The following is a 23,112-nucleotide window of genomic DNA, read 5'->3' on the forward strand; positions in this document are numbered from 1 at the left end:
TCATTTACTGCCCTGCCCAGTGTACTGAGTCCTCCTCACCACCGGTGCTGAGTGTAGGTGCCAGCTTTTACCATACTCGAGGCAAGTGCTCTCTACCACTGAGCCGTCTCGTCAGCCCTCTCTACTGATTCATTTTTCTTTAAGAGATACTTGTTTTGACTCATGATTCAGAGATTCCTGAATCTTTACAAAGTCTTCCAGGAAAGTCGGTAGAAACAACCCAGTATACAAAGGGCCAGCCAGACATCAGCCTGATACTTAAAACATAGAGGTTGTGTGATCCTCCATAGCAAATTCCTGTGTGATTGAAATATAGTCACAAAATATAAGTATTTGAGGGCGAAGGTTGGGTCTCTGCAGTCCCCTTGTAAATACTGCTTGCCCCAGTGTCATGATGCACACCTATGGTGTCAGAACTTGGGAGATTAAGGCAGGGGCTATGCTATGAGTAAGAAGTCAGCCTGGCTTGTGCTGTGAGCACAGGCCAGCCAAAACTAGGTACTAAGACCTTGTCTTGGAGATCAAGAAGGAAAATAGGGACAGAGGGAGGGAAGGAAATACATCTTAGAAAGCTGTTTTAAAATTAGTCTTCCTAGCCGGGCATGGTGGTGCATGCCTTTAATCCCAGCACTCGGGAGGCAGAGGCAGGTGGATTTCTGAGTTTGAGGCCAGCCTGGTCTACAGAGTGAGTTCCAGGACAGCCAGGGCTACACAGAGAAACCTTGTCTTGAAAAAAACCAAATAAATAAATAAATAAATAAATAAATAAATAAATAAATAAAAATAGTCTTCATGGCATGATTGTCATCACACCCCGTGACCAAATGGAACCCTCTTCTCTAAATATTAATATTAAGAATAGTAATATCCTGTTCTGTTATCTTAGAAAAGGAAGTGATCTTAAGATCCCCAAGGGTAAGGACTATCGGTTAAGCAGGGTGGGTTAGGGTGGACAGTACCATTTATAAATAGCCCAGGAGGACTCTGATGTCACAATTGAGCAGAGACCCCAGCTGCCATCTGTAACAAGAGCCTTTGGGTACGTGCTCAGTGTCTGGGATGGACTCTGGAGGAAGTTGGTTCTCCTGGAACAAAGATGAATGGGAAGTGGAACCCCATGAAAACCTAAACTCACTCTCCTTTCTAGAATACGGTAGAGACCTTGGATTTTACTCTGGGCGTGATGGGAGCTGTTGCGACAGAGTTTTGAGCAGGTGGTTGGTCTGAAGTGTTGTCATGAGATCATGGATGTGTGAACAGACTGAAGGGGACCTGGAGGTCAGGTAGACTAGTTAATTTGATCAAAGCCACTCAGAGGAGAGATGGTCAGAAGTGGTGCTCTTGGTGCTTTTAAAGGCAGCACAGAGACTAATGAGTTAGATGCAGGGAGTAAAAAGAGAAGCCAGTGATGAGTTTGTAGGCCTGGACTTGTTTATCTGGATAAACAGATAATTTCCTGCATCTCGTATTCTCTGCTGCACTGAGGGCGCGGCTGGCTAGCCCGCCTGCCCAGCAGGCGTGAGCAGTGCCTAGTGCCCAGCGCCCAGTGCTGAACTATGAAGCCTGCTGCCTGGGCCAGAGCCTTCCCCCTTGCTTGTTTTATCCCAGGTCCCTCTTGGTGATCAACTGGTTCCATTTGTGGAATCCTTAAAATTCCTAATGTTTGAACCTTCTAAGAACTGGGCTCAAGGGCTGTTTCCTATAATCTCAGTTCTCAGGAGCTCAGGCAGGAGAATTTTCTGTGAGTTTACAGGCAGCCTGAGGTACATAGTAAGCACCAGGGTAGCTCAGTACCTACTATAAAAAAACAAAACAAAAAAAAACCTTAGTTTTCTGTGAACTCTGACAGAAAGAGGTGAGCCTCTACTAGGCCCTGAAGCAAGTCACTAGTGCAGGATCAGTCACTCTGCTGAACAGCGCCCTCCTTGAACTTGGAGGCCATAACTACTACTGCTCTGTAGTTTTGACTCTAGCCTCCTACCTGATAACAGTAAATGTTGAACCACTGAGTGCTTGGGAATACGTTTTAAGGATCTAATGAATTGTCTCTTTTTGTCTCTCTGTAGCGTCTGATGGCTATAAAGTACAAGAGAAGAGAACTGCCCCCAGCCGCCCCACTTCTACGGTTTCAGGACAAACTAGCAACCACTCAGGAAACAAACCAGGTACGATATCGGCAGTTACATTCGGAAGTAGGAGGTCATTTAAAAGCTGCAGCCCCATGCTGATGACTAGAATCCAAAAGTAGAGTTTAGGAGTGCTTGGCTCTGTCCCTGCCACCAGAGCAAAAGCAAAATCTCCCAATGCCCTTCCCTCGCCCCTCACCCCATCTCTCAGATTTGTATATTTATGTATATGAGTACTCTAATTGCATATATGCCTACATGACAGAAGAGGGCATCATAAACGACTATACATGGTTGTGAGCCAGCATGTGCTTGCCGGGGACTGGACTCGGGTCCTCTGAAAGAGCAGCTACTGTTCTTAAATACTGGGCCATCTCTCCAGCCCTAGCTTCCTCTATCCTAAACAGAAATGAAAACACAAACCTTTTGGAGTCAGTTGATAATCACTGAGACAAGATGTTTGTGAGCTCATTTACTCACATCAAATGCCATCTGAAAGGCGCTGTGTTTGAAGCCAAGTTATAACAGTTTTTGAGCTTGCATGCCCAGCATTATTGTATATCTCTTGTGACTTCTGAAAACCCAGTCAGATCTTTGGAGGCATCCACACAGCAGTAAGTAAGCCTTTGTTCAGTTTCCTGCGATGATCATAACCTACCTACAAGTGGTTTTGTGTAATCACTGCTTGTGAGTCACAAAGGCACTGTCTGTAAACATAGTACAGACATCTGGACAAGCAGTGCCACCTTCTTCCCAGCAACCAGCGTGGGGCTCGTGGGCGAGCTGAGCATGAAGCACAATGCTGCTGGTGGCTCCCAGGCTCTTGGAAACCTGCTTCATCCATTACTGAAGCTGGACAGTGGGGAAGAAGACAGAAATGCCCAGGTCTCATCTCACAGAGCCTTCTCCATTTTTCTTAGTTTTGTCTTTTTGTCGTGTGGAAAGCATCCGTATCAGAGTAGATACATCTGGCTTCCCCTTTAGGAGGAAGACAGCAGTGGATAATGTTGTTTGAGCAATCTCAGCCACATTTTAATGAGCAGGTTGAGAGCTCCCCTCAGCTACCTCTGTCCACCACCTTCCCACAACGGTGCTTACTGGAGGTTTTTCTGTGCCTGGGACTGGAGAGGGTACCATGTAAGCAAACTCAAGTCCCCGTCCCCGTCCCCGTCCCCGTCCCCGTCCCCGTCCCCGTCCCCGTGGGGCTTACTCTAGCGCACCTTTACTCCTCACGATCATGGGACTACCCTATGAAAGTAACAGCTCCTTTGCTTCTGTTATTTGTTGTTATTGTGCTGGAGGTCAAAGCCAAGCAAGGCCTTGCTTTGTGCTGGCCAAGCAATGTTCCACTAGCTACATCCCAGCTGAAGTGAAAAGTCTCTTCTATCAAATGTTTTGATTTTAGTGATTTTAAAATGTTTGGAGGGTAGTTCAGTGAGAGTCTCTAGATCAAGAGAATAATGTAGAGAGGAATGGACACCTGGCATTGCATCAATTCATGTGCCCTGGCAAGTGTGTACTTATATTCACTCATTCTCACATGAATGAGTGTACATGCATGTGCATGCGCACGCGTGCACACAACATACACACACACACACACATACAAATAACAAATATTCTAGCAAAAATCTACTCCAAAGACATATTAACTTGTTCCTTCTGTGCTGATGAGGAACAGCAGGAAAGGACTAAGCAGTTTGTAACATACAGAAGTCCCAAGTCTGAGCTGAGACATTTCGGGCAATATTCCTCACTGTTGGTTAGCATGGCCTGGTGACAAGCTTAGTTTACGTTAAGTAGTGTATTCCAAACCAAGGCTACAGTGGGAGCAGATGACGTACAGCAGGGCATGCAGGGCCAAGAACTCCATGGTTCATCACTGACATGCAGCACATAGAACTCCATGGTTCATTTACATGTTTGATTTTGAGTTTTTAGTTGTGGTGACCCCAGAAACCTTGCCCTATTGCCCGATTTTTCATAACTCACACCTTCAGCTCCATAACCCCATACGAGGGTCACAGGCTCAGTGTGAGCAGCTCAGTACAAGTAAGAGGAGTAGAAATTGATGTCTTCGTGACACAAACATCATCTGATGGAAATGTCTAAGACTTCAGAAGAACTACGCCTTTACTCGACTTGTTATTTTTAGTCTGTGTTTTTTCTTGATGATACAGGGAACAAAAACCAAGGGCTCACACGTGCTAGCCAAGCATCACCTCTGAGCTGTACTCTCTTTGTTCTCTAATGCTCTTATAATAGAAGAAAAACACTTGGGAGCTCTCAGAAAAGTCATAACAAAGCATACTACTGAGTGAGACACATACCAATTTCATAAGAATATTAATATTTCAATCAAATTGTTACAATGTTGTATATATGAAGGGTCCCTACAGCTTGAGTGTAGGTGGTTGTGAGCCCCCTGATGATTGGCTGGGAGCCAATTATGGGTCCTCTGCAAGAATTATTGTTCTTAACCATTGCTTCAGCACCTTATTGATCAAATATTTTAAACAAAAGATATATACCAATGTATGCCTTTCTTAAATTAACTCTTCTCATGTATTCTGTCTCATTTCAGATCCCCCACCTGTGCTACGGGTTGATGACCGGCAGCGGCTAGCCAGAGAACGCCGAGAGGAACGAGAAAAACAGCTAGGTAGTCCAAGCCCTGTGCGCCCACCATGTGTCTGGTCATTCAGGGACCACCTTATTGAAAGGCTACTTTTTCTGCATGTAGCACAGAGACACTTAACACTGTGACATCTGCTGTCATGTGCCCTTGTGAAAGGTCAGCAGCTCTGGTGTTTGCTGAAGCCACCGGTCAAGCTGAGTCACAGGACTGGCTTACCAGGAAGTGGCAAGCACTTTTCCTGTTCTAGAATCTTGGCTAGGGACACCAGTGCCAAGCCCGCCCTTATCCGCTGTCTTTTGTTTGTTTTCTTCAGAACTGAACTTGTATATTGAGTGATCTTATGGTTTCAATCCAACAACAGTGATGTGAGAACTATAAGAGAGTGAGGGTGAGAGTAGCTAAAATGTTCTCTATATGAAATTGTCAAAAATAAAAGAAAAGCAAAAAATGGTTGTTGGATGTCAGTAGATGTTTTGTAACTAAGACAGGCTGGGGCCCGAGGTCTTTGCAGGAAGTATGGCCCATGCCTTGCTGAAGTTGCACAGTCTAGAAGAGCCAGTTCATCCTTGTCCAGCCTCTCTACCCTATTTCTTTTACGTTCCTGATCAAGAACCCAAGTATGTGGCACTCGTGGCCTGGTGACAGGTTTAGCACAGGCCTGGTTTTCTTCCTTGCTACAGTAGCATCATGACTTCATTTCGTTAGCAAGATATCATTTTGTTTGTTGCTGTGTTCTTTACTTTTGTTCATTTTTTTACTTAATTTTTTTCTTTGTGTATATGTGTATGTTGTATATGTATGAGTACATATGTGTGTGCATATGAGTGTGCATTGTATTACGTGTGTATGTGTGTAAGTTGTGTATGTATATGTGCATGTGTGTATGTATGTATGTATGTATGAATATGTGTCTGTGATTTATATATGTGGCTCCCTCCCCATGCCACAGTGTGTGTTTGGAGGTCAGAGGACAAGTTTATGGAGTTGATTCACTGTTTCTACCATTATGTAGATTTTGAGAATCAAATTTAGGTCTTGAGGTCTTGAGAAATCACTTTACCCGCTGAGCCATCTATTCAGCCATTTTTGATGATTTTGCTTTTACTGACATAGGGTGTTTATACCCAGGCTGGCCTCGAGCTTGGCATCATCTGTCTCCTTGGTGCTGGGAGTGCAGGCTCGGTGCTGCTGAGCTGTTTTAAACACATTCCCACACTAACTGGACGGGAAATACTTAAGCTCTGCTCTTTTCTGAGCCTGGTGTTTCCTCCTAGACCCTGTGACCCCTGCTTCTGCCAGGCTTCCTGCAGACAGGAAGTTCCTGGAAAGTGCGCTGGCTGGCTGTGGCCATCGGCCTTGCCCTCCGCCTGTTGTGGGCTGCTCCCTAGTCATAATGTTGGTTAGAAAGGTGGCCAGCACTGGAGTATTCAAAATAAATAGGAAACCTTTGAAATATGCACAAGATAAGAACAAGAAGTGGTTGTGTCAGCTGCTGCTGTGCTTTCAAACTTTGTTGTGCGACACGTGTGGAAATGTTTCAGTTATTAGAAAACTTGAAAAAAGTAATGGCCAGTGATTGGGATTATTTTCTGTTGCGTGTAGGTTGAAATGGACATTTCGTCTGGTGGCATGGTGTGTTTGTGCTGGTGAGCAGATAGGCAGGGTCTGTTATTTTCTATGTTAAGTGTCTGAGTTGTGCTTTAGTGGTCAGACTGTTATATAGTGTAGATGTTCATCCTCTATTATGCTTCAGTTTTTCATATAAATCCATCCTAGTTCTTCCTGTATGAGACTGTTCTGTGGATTGGTTGGACAAAGGCATATGCTCTCTGAAAGCTTTTGTTTCAGCCTTAAAGCTTTATAAGCGGTCTCCTCTGTCTCCTCCACTCCACCCAAGTCCGTTCAAGCTGCTCCTTGATGCTCACTCCCGACTGCTGCATTTCTTCTTGTCTAACTTTCAAAGTTTAATTTCAGAGGTTTTGTCGTTGTTTTGTTTGTTTTGCTTTGTTTTGTTTTTTCACCCAGGAGAGTTTTGTTTTCTTTGTCTGATCATTTGTTCTGATGCACTCTGCTCCTTTGGAGTCTCTTGACAGTTCTTACTTCTGGTACTCCTAAGGCAGCAGGTGACTCCCTATTGTCTGAGACAAAACTTGTTTCTTGCTTTAGGGTTTTTGGCATAGGTCTTTTCTCTGTATCCTAGGCTGGCCTCGAACCCACAGCCCTCCGAGTGCCAGGATTACAAGTGAGAGACACCACAGTTGGTTGTCAACTCAGCTTCTATATAGATACATTGTCATCTGTCTCCAAAACTGACTGGGCTTGGTAGCATGTGTCAGTAAGTGCCCTGCCTGGATGTCCTTCTCCTGTGCTTCCAGCCAGCAGGGTCTCCTGCTTGTTGGCAGGCCCTCACATCCTCTCATAGCCACATTACACTGTCTGTTCTCGACAAGGTGGTCAACACCACCCAGTTAGATATGGCTACCATGTCACACCTCTGCGTCAGACCTCTTGGTGGCTTTCTGTCTCACCCAGTAGAAACCAGAATCCTGTGGTTTGCCTCCTGTCCCCTAAACTCACCAGACACGTCCTTGAGTCAGAGCCTTACTAGTTCCTGTCAGCTTCACATGGAATACACAGTCTGAAAAACTCACAGAGCTCATATCTCCCTTCAAATTTTACTGAAGGAGTGTCTCTTTAGTGGGGTATTTCCTGACCACCTTACTCAGATTTGCAACTCCTCAATTTAGAGCTCCTCCTTTCTCTCTAGTGCTGCCAACATGTAAACAGGTATAAACCCAATCCATCCACCGCTACACCAGGCTCCACCATGATACACATTCCACAAAAGACAAGGGATTGTACTTTTTCTTTTGTTGTTCGATTTCTAAAGCCCACAGGAAAACCTAGAATAGCAGTGTGCATGGTGAATCCAAGAGCTAATTGTTTGTTGAATGTTAAGCCAATCTATGCATTTTAATGTAAGTAAGCACACCGGGTACTGCAGGCCAGTGATTATCATGCACTGCCCAGGCAGTGTCTGGTTATCGTGCAGTGCCTGCTTGACTGTAGTGCTGTCACATCGGTGCTGAGTTCTTAAAGCTTAACCAGAGGCTCAGAGAACAAGACAGATAGTCTGTACAACAGCTGTACCTTGAATCTTAATGGCCTCCATGTGTGTTAATACTCCAGCAATATTTTGACAAAATTTAAGAGAATATTTAAGGAATATTTAACAACAAAAAATAGCCCTCCACATTTCAGGAGATTCAAAGTTTCTCTCTTTTTTTGGAAATAATATCAATTTAAGAATATAGAAAATAGTTTAAAAGTGTTGGGTTTACTTTTTCAAATGTTTTTGCATACTTTTGATAAACACCTATTTATTTAATCTTTTTCAAATACCAAATCTTGTGTTGTACACACATTTGTATAATTGTTGTTGTTGTTGTTGATGGTTTCTACAGTGTCATTCATGATGTAGGTAAACAGTCTAGCACTGAGATGCACCCCCAACCCTCTGAGACCAAAATCTTTGTGACTGTATTTCTATTCCCAGTAAGGGGTGTCTAGGCTTTTCTGGGTTCTATAACACCATGGGAGAGGGATGTAGACAGCTTAGTGCGTAAAGTCACCTGACACCTGACTGTGTGTGGTTGTGGCAAGCATGTCCCACACATGCTTACACGTACATGAACAGAGAAAGCAAAGTAAAAATGTAATTTAAAATTTTTAGCTGGGCAGTGGTGGCACAAGCCTTTAATTCCAGCACTCGGGAGGCAGAGGCAGGTGGATTTCTGAGTTCGAGGCCAGCCTGGTCTATAGAGTGAGTTCCAGGACAGCCAGGGCTACACAGAGAAACCCTGTCTCGGAAAAAAAAAATGATAAAAGATTATTACAGTGTGTTTGTGTGTGTATAAAATATTGATACAGATCTTGTTGACCTTCTAAATATTTAGCCTGTGTTGGCTTTCATAGCTAAGTTTAAAACTGTTCTAGAGATTGATCAGAATGTGTTTTCAAAGTAACACAATAATATAAAAAATGACTTTGGCCTTGGAACAAATCTCACTTAGCTGAGGTAATTATATCAGACTCTGCCCTTCCAGCCATAGCTTTACTTTGCATTTTTCTCCATCCTAATTCTAATGTGTTATCATATAATCGAGAGCTAAATCATCATTTCAACCTAGTATAAGATGTTCATCTCAAATTAGTATTCACTAACAAACAACCAATAATGGTGTGACCCAAGCTAACGCTGTGTGTGAAGTCCCTTCTCATTTTACTTAACATCATTTGTTGAACAGCTTTCTTTTGAGAAAAGGTTTGGAAACTTCAGTCACCCAAAAAGGAGAGACAGAGGGCAGAAAGGGAGAGGAGAGGAATGTGCCAGAGTCCAGAAAGCAATCCTCTGAGTAGTTAGTTTCTCAGCCAGACTGCAAGTGTGCAAGCTTAGCAGCTCTGTGGCCAGTCATAGCCCTGCCCTCCCAACTCAGGCACTTGGTGCATCACTCTACTGAAGTTCCTAGACCCTCGGGTCAGGAAGAGGCAGCTCTGGATGCAGTTGCCTCCTGTGAACACAGACTTGTGTTGTGAGTCAGCCAGTTGGAAGACCCGGATGCTTATTTGTGGATGGTTTCGGTAAGCAGGGTCTGAATGAAGATCAGATGGATAATGTGACAAACTCCTTGTCTTTTTACTGCTAAATTTACTTTGCCCTTAAGTGCGAAAATAAAGATGCTAACCCTGAACAGTAAGAATCTGTGGGCATGATAAAGTCTAAGGGTGACACTGACTAATGGGGCCCTTCCCTATCTTCCCCACGTGGAGGAGGAACATCAGTCACTAGGAGGAGTTCCAGCCCAGACGTTTTAACAGGATGGCTCTTTGTGCTTCCTGAGTCAGACAATCCCGAGTCTAAACTCCAGCTCCACCACTCACATGTCCTGAGTTGGAGAGCAAGTTACCTTGCTCCCTGTCTCTCAGGCCTGTACATGACTCGGGTCAGCATGACGTATGAGCTGGGCCTCTTTCCAGGTGAAGGTAACAATCCAGGAGCACGGCCCATAAGGTGACTGGGTGCCTGGAACTCCAGGCCTGATGATTCTGGGGAGTGGGGTTCCGTGCTCCTAGGGAGGTCTCAATGAGGCAGCTGTGAAAAGATTCCACTGGTCAAGCTGGACTCCATTGATTTAGCAGCAGCTATATTCAGATTAGAATTCTGGGAACTTTATCTCTTCTAAGTTCTTGCTTTCTTATTTCAAGACCTTCTCCCCATACATAAGGGGGTACTACAGGGTTTCTGTATGTGTAAGTCTCCGTCCCAGCACCTCAGTTCCATTGGCCTTCAAGCACAGGGAAACAGGCAAAGTGGGAAGGCCTCTCAGACCCGAGACAGTGTGGGTGTCCTGCAAGGGCAGGCCAAACAGTTCTACACACTCTAATTACAGTTAAAGGGAAGACAGTGTGATCCCAGCTCTTGGGACACTGAGATAGAAGGATTACCCAGAGTTCAAAACCAGCTTAGGATACATAGTGACTTCCAGGCCTGCTTAAGCTGCAGAGTATAATTTCATCTCAAAGAATAAAATAAAATAAAATGTAACATGGGAAAGCCTCAAATTACATTCATCAAGACAATGAAATGAAAGTCTTGATTGACAATCATTTACTCCTTAGCTCTCCTTCCCTCCATCTCTTCTTGTCTGTCTCCCTCTCCCTCCTCTCTTTTCCTTCTCCCTTCCTCTTCTCCCTCCCTCCTTCCTTCCTTCCATCCTCCCCTCCCTCCTGCCATCTCTCCCTCTCTCACTCCATTTTTCTCTCCCTCCTTCTCTCATAATTCCCTCTCTCCCTTCATTTTCCACCCACTCCCATGCTATGAATGGACCCCATGGCTTGTTTTAACAAATCCATTAAACACAGGCCAGAGCAGAGTAGCCCTCCGGCACCAGCAATGGTAGCCCTCTGAATGGAGCTGGGGAACTCGCCTGTTTCTCAGGAAAAGCTTTGACAGAAGTAGCTTGAGCGAAAGACCAGCAGGCAGAAGGTGGTGTTGTGGACAGAGGCAGCAGCAGTAAAGGGACTGGGGTGGTCTAGGTGTGTGTTGATAAAGCTGCTTGGGATAAACAAATAGAGTAGGTGTGAAGATGTAAAGGACTAGATAGACTCAGATGCCGATGGAGCAGGAGAGAGAGAGCTGACAGCAGAGGGTTAGGGAAGGCACCACTCGGTGCTCAGGAGTGACAGTACAGTGTCAAGCATCTGAAGGGCCCACGGAGGCGGGGCCTGTGCTTCCAGACCTTACTCACTGCTCCCAGTGGTCTGATGTAAGGAAAGACGACCCTGAGCAGGCTCTGTTTCAGGGTGGGCGAATGCGGGCAAAGCCCAGCACTGCAGTCAGCCGAGTTAAAAGCCCTGCTCTAGTTCTCCTGCTCCATATGTATGTTCTTGGGAACATCAGCCCTCTCCCTGCTCTAGTTCTGCTTCGTATGTATGTTCTTGGGAACATCAGACCTCTCTGGATCTTGTTCCTCAGTTCAGCTCCAAGCCTTCTTTGTTTAATGGTAATAGTTCTGCTTGCTACTTTTTTTATTTTCATTTCAAAACATGTCATGGGGTCTATTCATTATTCTCGTGGCTCTGGTTGCTTCTTCCTTTGTTCTTCCTTTCTATGGTGGAGCTCAGCTCCAGGGCCTCAGTGCTGGGCAAACGTGTTCGTGGAGACTGAACCCTACTCTCTGAGCCTTTCAAACAGCTGACCTGGACATCTGGTAATCAAAACAAGCAAACTCACTCTTACGATAGGATCGATACTGATTTTATTGCTGTCATTTGGGAGAAAGGGTGGGGAAGATGGTAGGGGATAAAATGAGAGCTCGGTATGTAGAGCAGACTGGTCTTGAACTCCTGATACACTTGTTCAGCCTCCCGGGGAATGGGATTACAGACAGCATTGGCATGCCCAGATTCCTGTAGATTTTGAAAAACTCCATCTCCTTTGTTTTCCTTTATAGGAAGGGGGTAGTATGTGTGGTCTGGAAGTATGGGCGCTTGGTTTGATGCAAAGAAATGCTGTTCATTTCATAGTGGTAAACACTCTGGAAGGTCCTTGTGCTTTCTGTACACTTAGCAGTTTTATTTTCACTTCAAAAGTCCTTAACTTCTGCAACATTTACAGTTGTTGCCTAGGTTTCTCTCTCCCTCCCTCCTCTGTGTGTGTGTGTGTGTGTGTTTGTGTTGCTTAGGATCTGAATGTAGGGGCTCATACTCAAATTCTCAACTCCAACCTCATTAAATGAGATAAGTATTTTCTACATGAGTGCTCTAAGGCCTGTAAAGTAACTTCCCTCTCCATCTCTAGAGTATCTTACGTCTTCCCTCTCGCTTCCCACATCTTAGAATCATGAGCTAACTTAAGCCACATCTCCTTCAAGCAGTTGATGACATTCATGTGTTCTCCATTCTATTCCAGCAGTGAATTATGTTCCCCACCTGTACAGACATAGCCTGCTCAGAAGGACCATGGCCGGTGTAGGTGGGGTGTCTACCCCAGCCTGTGAGCAAGTGCACTCTTAGATATCTATCCTACCTGCCTCTTCTGTTGGCTGGCTGCTGTCTGTGGCAGTAGAACAGGAGTTACCAGGATTGACACACAGCCCATTATTCCGTTTGCCTCCCCCACAGAAGAGCATGGCACTGGACCAAGTGTTGTAGGTGTTACCTGAGCTCATCAACAGTCCTGACCGGAAGTCGGTACTGTAGTGACTTCTAGGAGAGAGCCTCACACAGCATTACTTGTCCACTGGCCCATAGCTATTCAGTGGCAGGATATGGGGAGGCTCAAGTTCCTGCGCACCTTGTGTGCCTACCCCAGTACCGATTTTTCATTCTAATTTCTCTTTAACAAACAGGCACTGTGTGTTTCTAAATAGACTCCAGCCTGATAGCACATTTCCATGTTGTATAACACCAACATCTTGCTACCATTACTGTGCCATGAAAACACCCCGGTTACAGATGAGACTGAAGTCAGTCTTGCTCACGTCCATATTACTGAAGCTTAGAGAGTGTTGTCCATTTCCTTTTTAAGAACCGAAGAACTAGGCATGAGTTAACTTTAAGCCGGGCGTGGTGGCGCACGCCTTTAATCCCAGCACTCGGGAGGCAGAGGCAGGCGGATTTCTGAGTTCGAGGCCAGCCTGGTCTACAAAGTGAGTGCCAGGACAGCCAGGGCTACACAGAGAAACCCTGTCTCGAAAAACCAAAAAAAAAAAAAAAAAAAAAACTTTAAAGGAGGAAGGTTAGCCTTCCCCGTGTTTCCTGGTTTGTCTGGACATGCTCTTCTCTTACATAGGTGCAGCTTGATGAAATTAGATGACTGTTGAGCACTTAAAGATGGAACCAGCTTTCTGGACACTCACTGCCCTCCAGGGCACTGCCCTCACAGAACTCCATGGGCTGGGTGGCTTCAGCATCAGAATTACATTTTCTCACAGTTTGGAGTCAGGGAAGCCCCAGACCAGCGTCTCATGCCTGCTTAGCACGTTCTCCTCAGAGCACCAGCATCCAGAGAAAACAAAAAATGGCTCAGCAGATAAACACACTTGCTGCAAGCCAGGAGACCTGTGCCTAATTCCACGTAGTCAAGTAAAACTTTGGAAGGAAAGAACCGGCTTCACAAAGTTATTTTTTTTTAATTTAGTTATGTATTTGTGTATTTATTTATTTATTATATGTAAGTACACTGTAGCTGTCCTCAGATACTCCAGAAGAGGGCATCAGATTTCGTTAAGGATGGTTGTGAGCCACTATGTGGTTGCTGGGATTTGAACTCAGGACCTTCGGAAGAGCAGTTGGCACTCTTAACCACTGAGCCATCTCACCAGCCCACAAAGTTGTTTTTTGATCTCCATAGTGCACTGTGGTACACAACATCACACACACACACACAGTGCCAGAGGTGGAGAGAGAGCACACGCCGTGTGTCTTCTTAAAAACAAACCCACAGATTCTATCAGATGAGCCTCCCTAGGAACCCATTTGATATTTCTCTTATGTTTCTAGATTGGCTTCTTAAAAACAGGGTCTTCTGCGTAGCCCAGTGGCCTGGAACAGTGGTCTTCCTACCTTCGCTTCAGTGCTGAGATTGTAGGCATGCACCAACGTGCCCAGCCACTTCAGTCTTAATTACCTTCGACAGGACTTGCCTCCCAATACAGCCATGGGGATTAGAGCTTTGACATGGGAGTTTGGAGTTAGGGGACACAATTCAGTCTATAGCAGCTGCTGCTTTTTTGTTTTTCAGTTTGTTTTATGTTCAGAATTCTTAGTGAAAAAATGTTCAGCCTCAAAACTATAGGTTAATAGTTTAAATTACTAACATTCATAAGTAAACTCTCAATTCTTAAAATAGTTTAAAAGGCTGCAGGAACCCTGCTGAGCGGCTCATCCGAGGGCTCACTGAGCAGGTACTGCAATGACCAGGAAGTGGTGTTTGTTTTCCAACATTGTTTGCCTAGTCTCGCTGTGACCGTTTACAGACAATTGTTGTACTTGGGGGGGGGGGTGCAATAGAATCTCCGAGACCTGTTAGAGGCAGGAGTAGAAGCAGGACTGTAGCTACTGGGGGCCGTGCTGACCTAGTGTGAGCATGCAAGGCTGCAGGTCACGCCAGGACCCCCAAATGTTCTCGAAGAAAAGGTCTTCAAGGGATTATTTGTTGTAAAATTAATCACTTAAATGACAATGTACATCTATGTCAAGCCTTTAATTTTTTAGTTAGGATGTTGGTGACAAAGGTAGAAGTTGTGGACAAATTTTCCTAAGTCCAAAGAAGTGTGTACTACTTGAAGTATAATTATGGTGTAGTCCTCATAATTGCGTAAAAGCCCACAGCTTGCTCTGATAGAACTCGTTCCAGGTAGCTTACCCAAGATTGGGTGGACCGGTCAGTAGTTCACAGTGAACCAGGAAGTAATTGTTAAGGTGCTTTTCACAGTGAACTAGGAAGTAATTAATTATTAAGATGTTTGGATGTGTTCAAGTGGTTGAAACTTACTCTGGGAGACGGGGGAACAACCTTTGCTACATAGAAAACAGAGCTTAGGAAATGCTAAAGTGTTAGCTGTCAAGTTAACTGCAGAAGACCAGTGTAGCAGATCTCTTCACATACCCGTGGACCACTTATCTTAGATCTACCTGCAGGTTTATTAGAAATGGAAATTGCTTGTCCTCAACACCACAAAAAATAAAACCCAAGTGTCCTTTTGTTGTTAGTAACCAGAACATGAGGGTTGGAGCCCATGGATTTGATTCTAACTGGATGCTTTTGCCCTTATAACCCGTTAGGGTGATATGCATGCCAGACGTGAGGTCACCGCCTTCAAAAGTGGATTAGCTGGAGACTGAGCAAGAGTAGAGAGGGAACGCAGAGCAAAGAGGGCGGGCTAACTGGAGTAGCTCTGTTGCGACCAGGGCGAGGAGAGCAAGCAGGAACTTAGCAGGCAGAGGGGTCTTCATCCAAAGAAACAATTAGTCACAAATGTTTACTGCATTCCATTGCTGCATTGAAATGCTGGCATCAAGCCTAGGGCCTCCCAGATGCTGTGCACATGTATTCCCACTGAGCCTCTCCCTAAGAGCTACCACTATAGGGCCAGATATAGTGGTGCACACTTTAATCTCAGATCCTTCAGTGCCACCAGAGAATTAAAAACTGGGCATTGTTTTGTTATTAGTAGCCTGGAATATGAGGAGTGTGCCAAACGGGAGAGAGCTGTGCTTGCACAGTGCTGTCACCCAAAGTCGAACTTAGATTACCAGAAACATTCTTAAGTTTGTTACTATCAAGCAAGTGATAATTGTCTATTTGAACAATGTATAGGCAATAAAATGCTACAGAGCCATTAAAAATGCAGTTAGTCAGACTTTTTTTCTTTTTTCTTTCTTTTTTTTTTTGAGACAGGGTTTCTCTGTGTAGCTCTGGCTGTCCTGGAACTCACTCTGCAGACCAGGCTGGCCTCAAACTCAGAAATTCACCTGCCTCTGCCTCCCTAGTGCTGGGATTAAAGGCGTGCGCCACCACACCCGGCTAGGCTTTTATTTTTTAACATGACAAGATCTCTAAGAGATTTTAAGTAGAAAATGTTAAGTGCAGAATAGTTACTCTCTGGAACACCTCGAATGCTATGGTGTCTCACGGAGATAGAAGTGGGATATAATGGGTTCCAGAATAAGAGGAACAGACATTGCACTTTCTGGTAAGAGCTACCACTATAGGGCCAGATATAGTGGTGCACACCTTTAATCTCAGCAATTGGGAAGCAAAGATAGTCAGATTTCTGAGTTTGATGCCAGCTTGGTCTACAAAACAAGTTCAGGATAGGTAAACTTACACAGAGAAGCCCTGTCTTAAAAAAAAAAAAAAAAGGGTGGGGGGAGGAATAGACCACTCTAATGTATTTTTCTGTGTGTCATTAAAAGCTTGCCAATAAGATACCTATGAAGAAAATCCAACTTTATGTACATGAGTTTATCTAGCTGTCAGAATTCTGTGCTCCTGTTAAGTTTCAAGATGGCCTCTGACTATGGCTTTAGTTATTCAGAGCATGCTTTATAGAACATAATAGCAGGTGTTCTTCCTTAAAGTCAGTTTTTAACGTGCGCCTGGGAGTCTCTGAGGCCGTAGGTAGGAGCTTTGGAAACTAGCTTCCTCGAGTTTGATCAGATGACTGAAGTCCAAGTGGATGTGGTGGAGGCTAGGTATGGCTCCACAGCAGAGCTGTGGGGAAGCCTGCCACCCCAGCTCTCCTCCTCACTGCCCTGGATGGCTCAAGGCAGCCTCACCTTGAACTGACCGTGTCCTTTCACCAACAGCAAGCCAGTTCAGCTCTTTGAGAAGGTTTATGTCCTCAGATACTAACTTTGAGAAATAGCTAATGCTGCAGAATTACAAATAACATTGACCCTAGCATAGCAGTACACACCTACAATGGTGTACTTCTGGGGTACAGGCAGGACTAGGAATTCAACAGTTATCCTAAAATACATAACAAATTCAAGGGCTACAGAAGATTCTGTCTCAAAAATCTAAAGGGTTTTTTGGTCCAAATTTTGGACATTCTCACATACAGTGTTAATAATACATGGATTTTTCGTTATCATGGTCAGAGGAAACTTCATATGTTAAAGTAGCTCTGAGGACAAGTTTACTTCCTGAGATGGGAAAGGAACATATAAAGGAGAGAAAGGTCTTCCATCATTGAGCAATTGTTCTTGGTTCTTTATGTGTATTTGTATGTATATCTGGGTATGTTTGGAGCTGCATGTTGTACTTGTGGGTGTACATGCACACACACAGATGCATGTGGAAGCCAGAGGGGTGTGTGAGGTGTCACTTCTTAGAAGCCATCTACTGTGCTTTTGAGACACGGCTCTCATTATGATCTTGCCAATTAAGCTAGCTGGCCAGTTAGTGTAGGGTTCTGCCTGTCGCTGCCTCTGCCTCCCAAGTTGGATGCTGGGGAAGGTCCTCATGCTTGCATGGGCGAGTGCTTTTACACGCTGGGCCATGTCACCAGCCAAGGGTGCCACTTTTTAAAAAGAGATTATGGAAATGGAACTGTTGATTCCGGAGCTTAAGGGCATGCAGGCTGTGCCCCCAGAGAGCTAGCTATACATGTTCCTAAAGAGCAGAATCCAGGGCAACCTCCTTGGCATAGTGAGAAAAGCAAAGGCCGTGCCAGATTGTTCGTGCTCAAAGAGCTGGGTTCACTCACCAGCACCAGCCATTCAAGTTCTAAGCTGCCCTGTGTTGGATCTCCCTGTTTTTCCCCAAAGCTGCACGAGAAACCGTCTGGCTAGAGAGAGAAGAGCGAGCCCGGCAGCACTATGAGAGGCATCTGGAGGCGAGGAAGAAGAAGCTGGAGGACCAACGGCTGAAGGAGGAGCGGAGGAGGGCTGCGGTGGAGGAGAAGCGGAGGCAGAGGCTGGAGGAGGACAAGGTGTGGGGAGGGGCTCCCCTGTTCCATCCTGCCAGGTGCAGATAGCTGCAGGTGTTGGGGGGCACAGGCCGGGGGCTGGGGGATAGAAGCCGGCTGGTTGTTGATAGTGTTGCTGCTGGAACGTTGGGTTCTCCTGTTTCTCATGGAAACTTAATGCACATTACTGCTTTATTCAGCCGTTCTGAAGTGCTAATATCACCCAGTGGGCTTCCATAGGGTATTGCCATATGCAGATATTTCCATGTAGGAAAATATTTATACATATGCACTTCATTTGCACTTGACCCTTAAATAAGTGTTATATAAGGTTTTAGAGATGGGGGGGGGGCAGTTATACTCAAAATAGTAAGGTTATACAACATAGTAAGCCATGAGAGTCCCTGCTGGGTGGGGTGGAGCATGCTTGTAAGCCCAACACTCAGATAACAGATGAGGTAGGATTGTCAAAGTTCAAGGCTAGCCAATGAAGACCAAGCCTCAAAGAAAAGAGTTTCTCTCTCTTGGACTCCTTCCTATTCTTGAGAGTTCTTTCCCACTTTTCTGTAATAGGTCCACTCTGCTTGGGGCGTGGGGGTGAGAAAAAATGCTGTGTTCTCACCTTCTGATTTCTATTTTTAAAATATGGCTCTATATGAGGCTGACTTATAGACATGGGACAAGTGCTTGCAAGCATGCATAAGGTTCTGGCACCTTCTCTTCCCCCCACCCTCTCTTGCACGCACACATGCGTGCGCACACACACACACGGACAAGTTAGGTGGGGCATAATGGTGCACATCTATAGTTCTTGCCATCAGGAGACTGAAACAAGAGGATCACAAGACTGAGGTCATGGAGATACATAACATGTATGTTATGCACATAACTGTACATAAAAGCACAGGTTGAATTTCAGCTTAAGTGAAGACTGACTGCACTAGTGTTTGTGGAGGTATGAAAGTATTTTACTGAGTATCTGTTATACACAAGGACTTCTGAACTGGGAACTGATGGTTGCAGAAACGACCCAAGATTGTTACTGTTCCCATCTTAAAGTGCAGATGTTAGGAAACAGATTATAACACCACTATAGTAGGGCAAGACATTAGGTAGTCCACTCTATTCTGGCTTAAGCTGCAGAACCTTCAAACAGCTAAACCTAACTGCCAGCTCTTCTATCCCCCGTAAGGAGCGCCATGAAGCTGTTGTCCGACGGACGATGGAAAGGAGCCAGAAGCCAAGGCAGAAGTCTAACCGCTGGTCCTGGGGAAGCCCTCTCCATGGGAGCTCGAGCATCCACAGTGGAGGTAATGCAGACACCACTTTCAAGCTCGTTCTTTGAGTTTGGTTGTAGTTTTTGCTGGACAGTAAGAGTGCATTTGGTTTTGGGTTTTGGGTTTTTTTTTCCCCCTAAATCTCTCACTGCAGAACAAAAAATCCCTCAGAAATCATTAAACTGTAATTAAATGATGCTTCCACTATTTGAGGACAAGAGGGTGATGGAGGTAAGACCCAGGGTCCTCTCTTTGCCTTGGTATGAGCTCCTTTCTCTAGAGAGAAGACTGTGCAGCACCTCTGAGCCCATCAGCCTCAACTGTTTTAAGGATCTATTTGCATAAGGTTTGCAGGGCTGTGGGATGTTATCCAGGGTCACTTTCTGCTCTGGAAGGATCTCAGCAGCACAGCTGGATCAGCATCTGTCCCATGAGCACATGTGCTCTGACCTAACCTGTGCATCGCTGATGTTTTCTGTAGGAACACTTGCTGATACCTCAGACCAGAAACAGTGGTACCCATTCAGGCTACTTCTCTCTCCTTGCATGGACATAAAGTTATCTTGAAATATGACGTTAGCAGAAGGCTTCTCTTTGTACTGTAAATTCAGTGTAGCTCAGTGCTCACACAGTATGTCATTTACTTTCCTTTCTTCCTCGCTTTCTTTCTCTTGGTTTTTGTCTCTTTGGTTTAGCAGGTATGGACCACATCACAGCTTTAGAGGGGGTACTAAAAAATCTGGTACAGACATCCTTGTAATTGCTTACTGCCTGCTTTGTAGCTCGCACCCCCAGACACAGAACCAACATCAGTCTAAGTCACCACGCAGGCTGCTGTGTATTGCATAGACCGGGATCCGAGGCGGGCAGTGTTTAAGTGTTACTCAAGGTCAGGTGACCTGAAGGTTGTTGAAATGACCACACATGGTACAATTGCCTTCTCTCTACGTAATTTTTAATAAAACCCATTTAAGGGTCTTGTAGCTAAGAATTACCTGCAGAGAGCATCCAGGCTATCAACCCCCACAGCCGTCAGTACTATTACTCAGAATCAGCTTCACTTTTATCCAGTTGAATTTTTCTTTTGTGTTTGCTGTGTGTTTTCATTATTCTTTTAAATGTTTTCTGATGGATTTTAATTTTATGTATATGAACTCTCTATCTGCATGTATGCTGTATGCTAGAAGATAGCATCAGATCCCACAACCATGCTGTTGCTGGGAATTGAACTCAGAACCTCTGGGAGAGCATCCAGTGCTCCTAACCACTGAGCCATCTCTCCAGCCTCCTCATTACTGTTTTTTTACAACACCCCCACCTCTTTTGTTTTTAAGTTTAACAAGCACAACCACAACTTCTTTCCCTGTGACATTTCCCTCTGTGACGTGTGGCCCTTGCCATCTGTGATAGAGTGCATACCAAATCTGCCACCATAAAGATATGATGTGCTTCGTCAGGAATAGTTTCCATGGATGCTCCGTGAAGAAAAATGGTCATGGTAAATGTTTTCATAACCACGTCTTTGTTTTACCGAGCTTCATGCTTGCTATCTGTATGACAGAAATGCTTTGTAGTGCAGTGTCAAAACACCTTTGAGAAACAATAAATTTCCTTAGCCTTAATTCTTGCTTTCCACTGTGCTATGTGGAGCAGCAAGGCTGTTAGCTGCAATCCAGTGGCCGCTGGTCCACTGCAGAAGACACGTGTGTGAGAAACGGTTGGAACTGATCCGAGTTCTCAAAGACTAGGAAGCAACCCGCCCACTGCAGGGTTGAGCAAGCCATCCATGCTGCTCATTGGCTTCTTCCCCTTCCCTTCCTTCACAGCAGCCCTGTACTAACCCTGCTAATCACACTGAGTCCTCCCAGCCTAGAAACGTTAAAGCCATTAAAGTTAGTGTCTTCTTTGCCTTGCTGGTACATCAGCTAGTATTAGCACGGAAACACTTTTGTTTGTAAACCCACCAATCCTTTTGTGAAATAGTTTCTTGTTCAGTGAGAAAAACTGGATGAGAATTGTCAGATGGCACCGCACTGCACACCATGGCTTGCCTCTATGGTTTCACTACCCATCGCAGAACTGTGGACTTCGCCATTCATGCTACTCTGGTGGATGACTGTCTAGCTCATCTTTTTCTTGCTTACTAGGAAATAGATCTAAGTGTTTTTTGTAACCTATTGACAAATACCTGGGGATAGACTTAATTTAGACACAGCTTTGCCAGCTAAATAAATCATCAGGAAATGTGTCTCTGTAGAACCACATGGCCTTGGCTTTCACCATCCTTCTTATGTGCACGCCCACATTCAGCATGGGGTGCTCCTGGTACTATTTCCCCTCTGGACTTGTATTTTTTCTCATTTCCCAAACCCCAGCAGATAAATGTAAATGAAAGGCACAGGAATCACACTTGTTAATTTATTTTCTTTTTAAAACATAATTAAATGTCAGCTATAAAAGTGATTTCCAGTTGAAGACCCCCTTCTCACTAATGAGACTCATCACCAGCTGGTTGTAGAGAAGAGTCAAAATGGCTGGACTACAGGGCAAAATTGGTCAAAACTGCTTACTGCCAAGCTTATACAGAGCAGCGGGAACGGTGCAAAGGCCGCCCTGCGGAGAGCGTTTTAGGTTGTACTTTCATCCGCCAGTAATGGAGGCCATGGCCCACATCTCTAACCTCAGCCATCGTCACATGCGCAGTGAGGTGGATCATTTTTATTGCGTGGAGTTCGTTCAGGCATCATGAACGCTGGTGAGCAAGACTTTGAACTCTAAAGTCTTCCTTAAATTATTTGGCTGCAGGATAATTTTCACAGTAATACTCATTGGCTTTGGTTGAATTCTAGTTTATACTGCTGTCAGTTCTGCTGGGCAAATTTATGTACTGATTCCACCTTTTGAGATCAGAGCCACCCACACCCCTAGTACTAAGGCTCAAACCCAGAGCCATGGCACAGGAGGCAAACTCTCCAGCACTGAACCCTCTCTGTCTGTTTATGTTCTGTGGAGACAGAGTCTTGGGCTGCAGGTACAGCTCAATTGTAGAGCCCTTACCTAACCATGGGTTCAGACCCAGGAAAGATAAGGAAACAGTGACTGACGTGTACTAAGTGGTGTTCACCTGCAACCCTTTGAGTTGGAGGTTAGAGGCGTAGTAAGTCTCAGGCCAGGTCATATTGAGACCCTGTCAAAAAGGAAGAAAAAAAAATCCAGGTGGTGGGCTTTCGAAGATCCCCAGGCTGGCCTCAAATGTATAGATCTGACTTAGCTTCCTCGTAGCTGGGATATAGGCAGGCCCCAGCCTATGTCCTTACTTGTCAATCAAATCACACTCACGAACTCTGGGTGTGCACTTCACTGCAGGTTCTCCATATTGTACTCACCATCCCAGGCCCCTCTCTGCTTCACAGTTGGTCTGCATTGGCTCAGTAGCCTTCCTCGGCTCCTGGGTTTGTCTTCATCTGCTTGTATCATAAAAGCGTGCTTGAGTTTAAACTGGTGAACTAAACGTTTTGATTATTTCTTAAGAAAATCATGTTTTATTTCTAGCCTGTAAGTTCCTCTAGTGTGTCCAGTTAGAGAACTGTGCTGTGCAGAAGATCTAGAAACTATGCCAGTGGCCTCCAGTCCTGCTGTTTGTCCCTTGTCCTATCACTGAACTCGGAAATGCGATCCTGCATGCCAGCCGTCAATTAGCACTCTCTCCATTTGTTTTAGATCCAGACAGGCGCTCAGTTTCCACCATGAATCTTTCGAAACATGTTGATCCTGTCATTAGCAAGCGGCTCTCCTCCTCGTCTGCAACTTTGCTAAACTCTCCAGATAGAGGTACAGTCAAAAGGAAAACCAAACCTGTACTGTTGCTTACCTAATGTTTTCTTTCCTGGCCATGTACTGACGGAGCATCTGAAGTTGCTGTCCCTGCATTTCTTAAATAGGAAGAAAAAAACTTGAGAGTAAAAAAGCATAAGCGGCCCAGCGTCACTTGCCTTGAGATGAGGGTGTTGCTCGTGTTAGACGGTGGCTGATTGGTGCGTTTAGCAAACGGTGCTTCCCGCAGCCGGTTAGCAGCCGAAGTCGCCCCTTACGCA

General features: G+C 45.0%; 1 protein-coding gene across 9 annotated transcripts in view; it reads left to right on the top strand.

Moving 5' to 3' along the window:
• The window catches only part of Map7 (microtubule associated protein 7), a 132,071-nt gene that overhangs the window by 78,581 nt on the left and 30,378 nt on the right, over positions 1-23,112 (top strand). For 7 of the 9 annotated variants that reach the window (XM_029482843.2, XM_021173685.3, XM_085842673.1 and 4 more), the window contains exons 2-6: positions 2,067-2,165; positions 4,711-4,788; positions 17,602-17,765; positions 18,934-19,051; positions 22,739-22,849. In XM_029482843.2, the coding sequence (XP_029338703.1) occupies positions 2,067-2,165; positions 4,711-4,788; positions 17,602-17,765; positions 18,934-19,051; positions 22,739-22,849 (570 nt within the window). Of the gene's footprint in view, positions 1-1,028; positions 1,154-2,066; positions 2,166-4,710; positions 4,789-17,601; positions 17,766-18,933; positions 19,052-22,738; positions 22,850-23,112 lie in introns of those variants that run through there. The other 2 variants (XM_029482842.2, XM_085842674.1) reach the window with 1 other exon arrangement.

This window comes from Mus caroli, unplaced genomic scaffold, assembly GCF_978045245.1.
Source record: "Mus caroli unplaced genomic scaffold, Mus_caroli_1 scaffold_9, whole genome shotgun sequence".
Taxonomy (NCBI): Eukaryota; Metazoa; Chordata; class Mammalia; order Rodentia; family Muridae; genus Mus; species Mus caroli.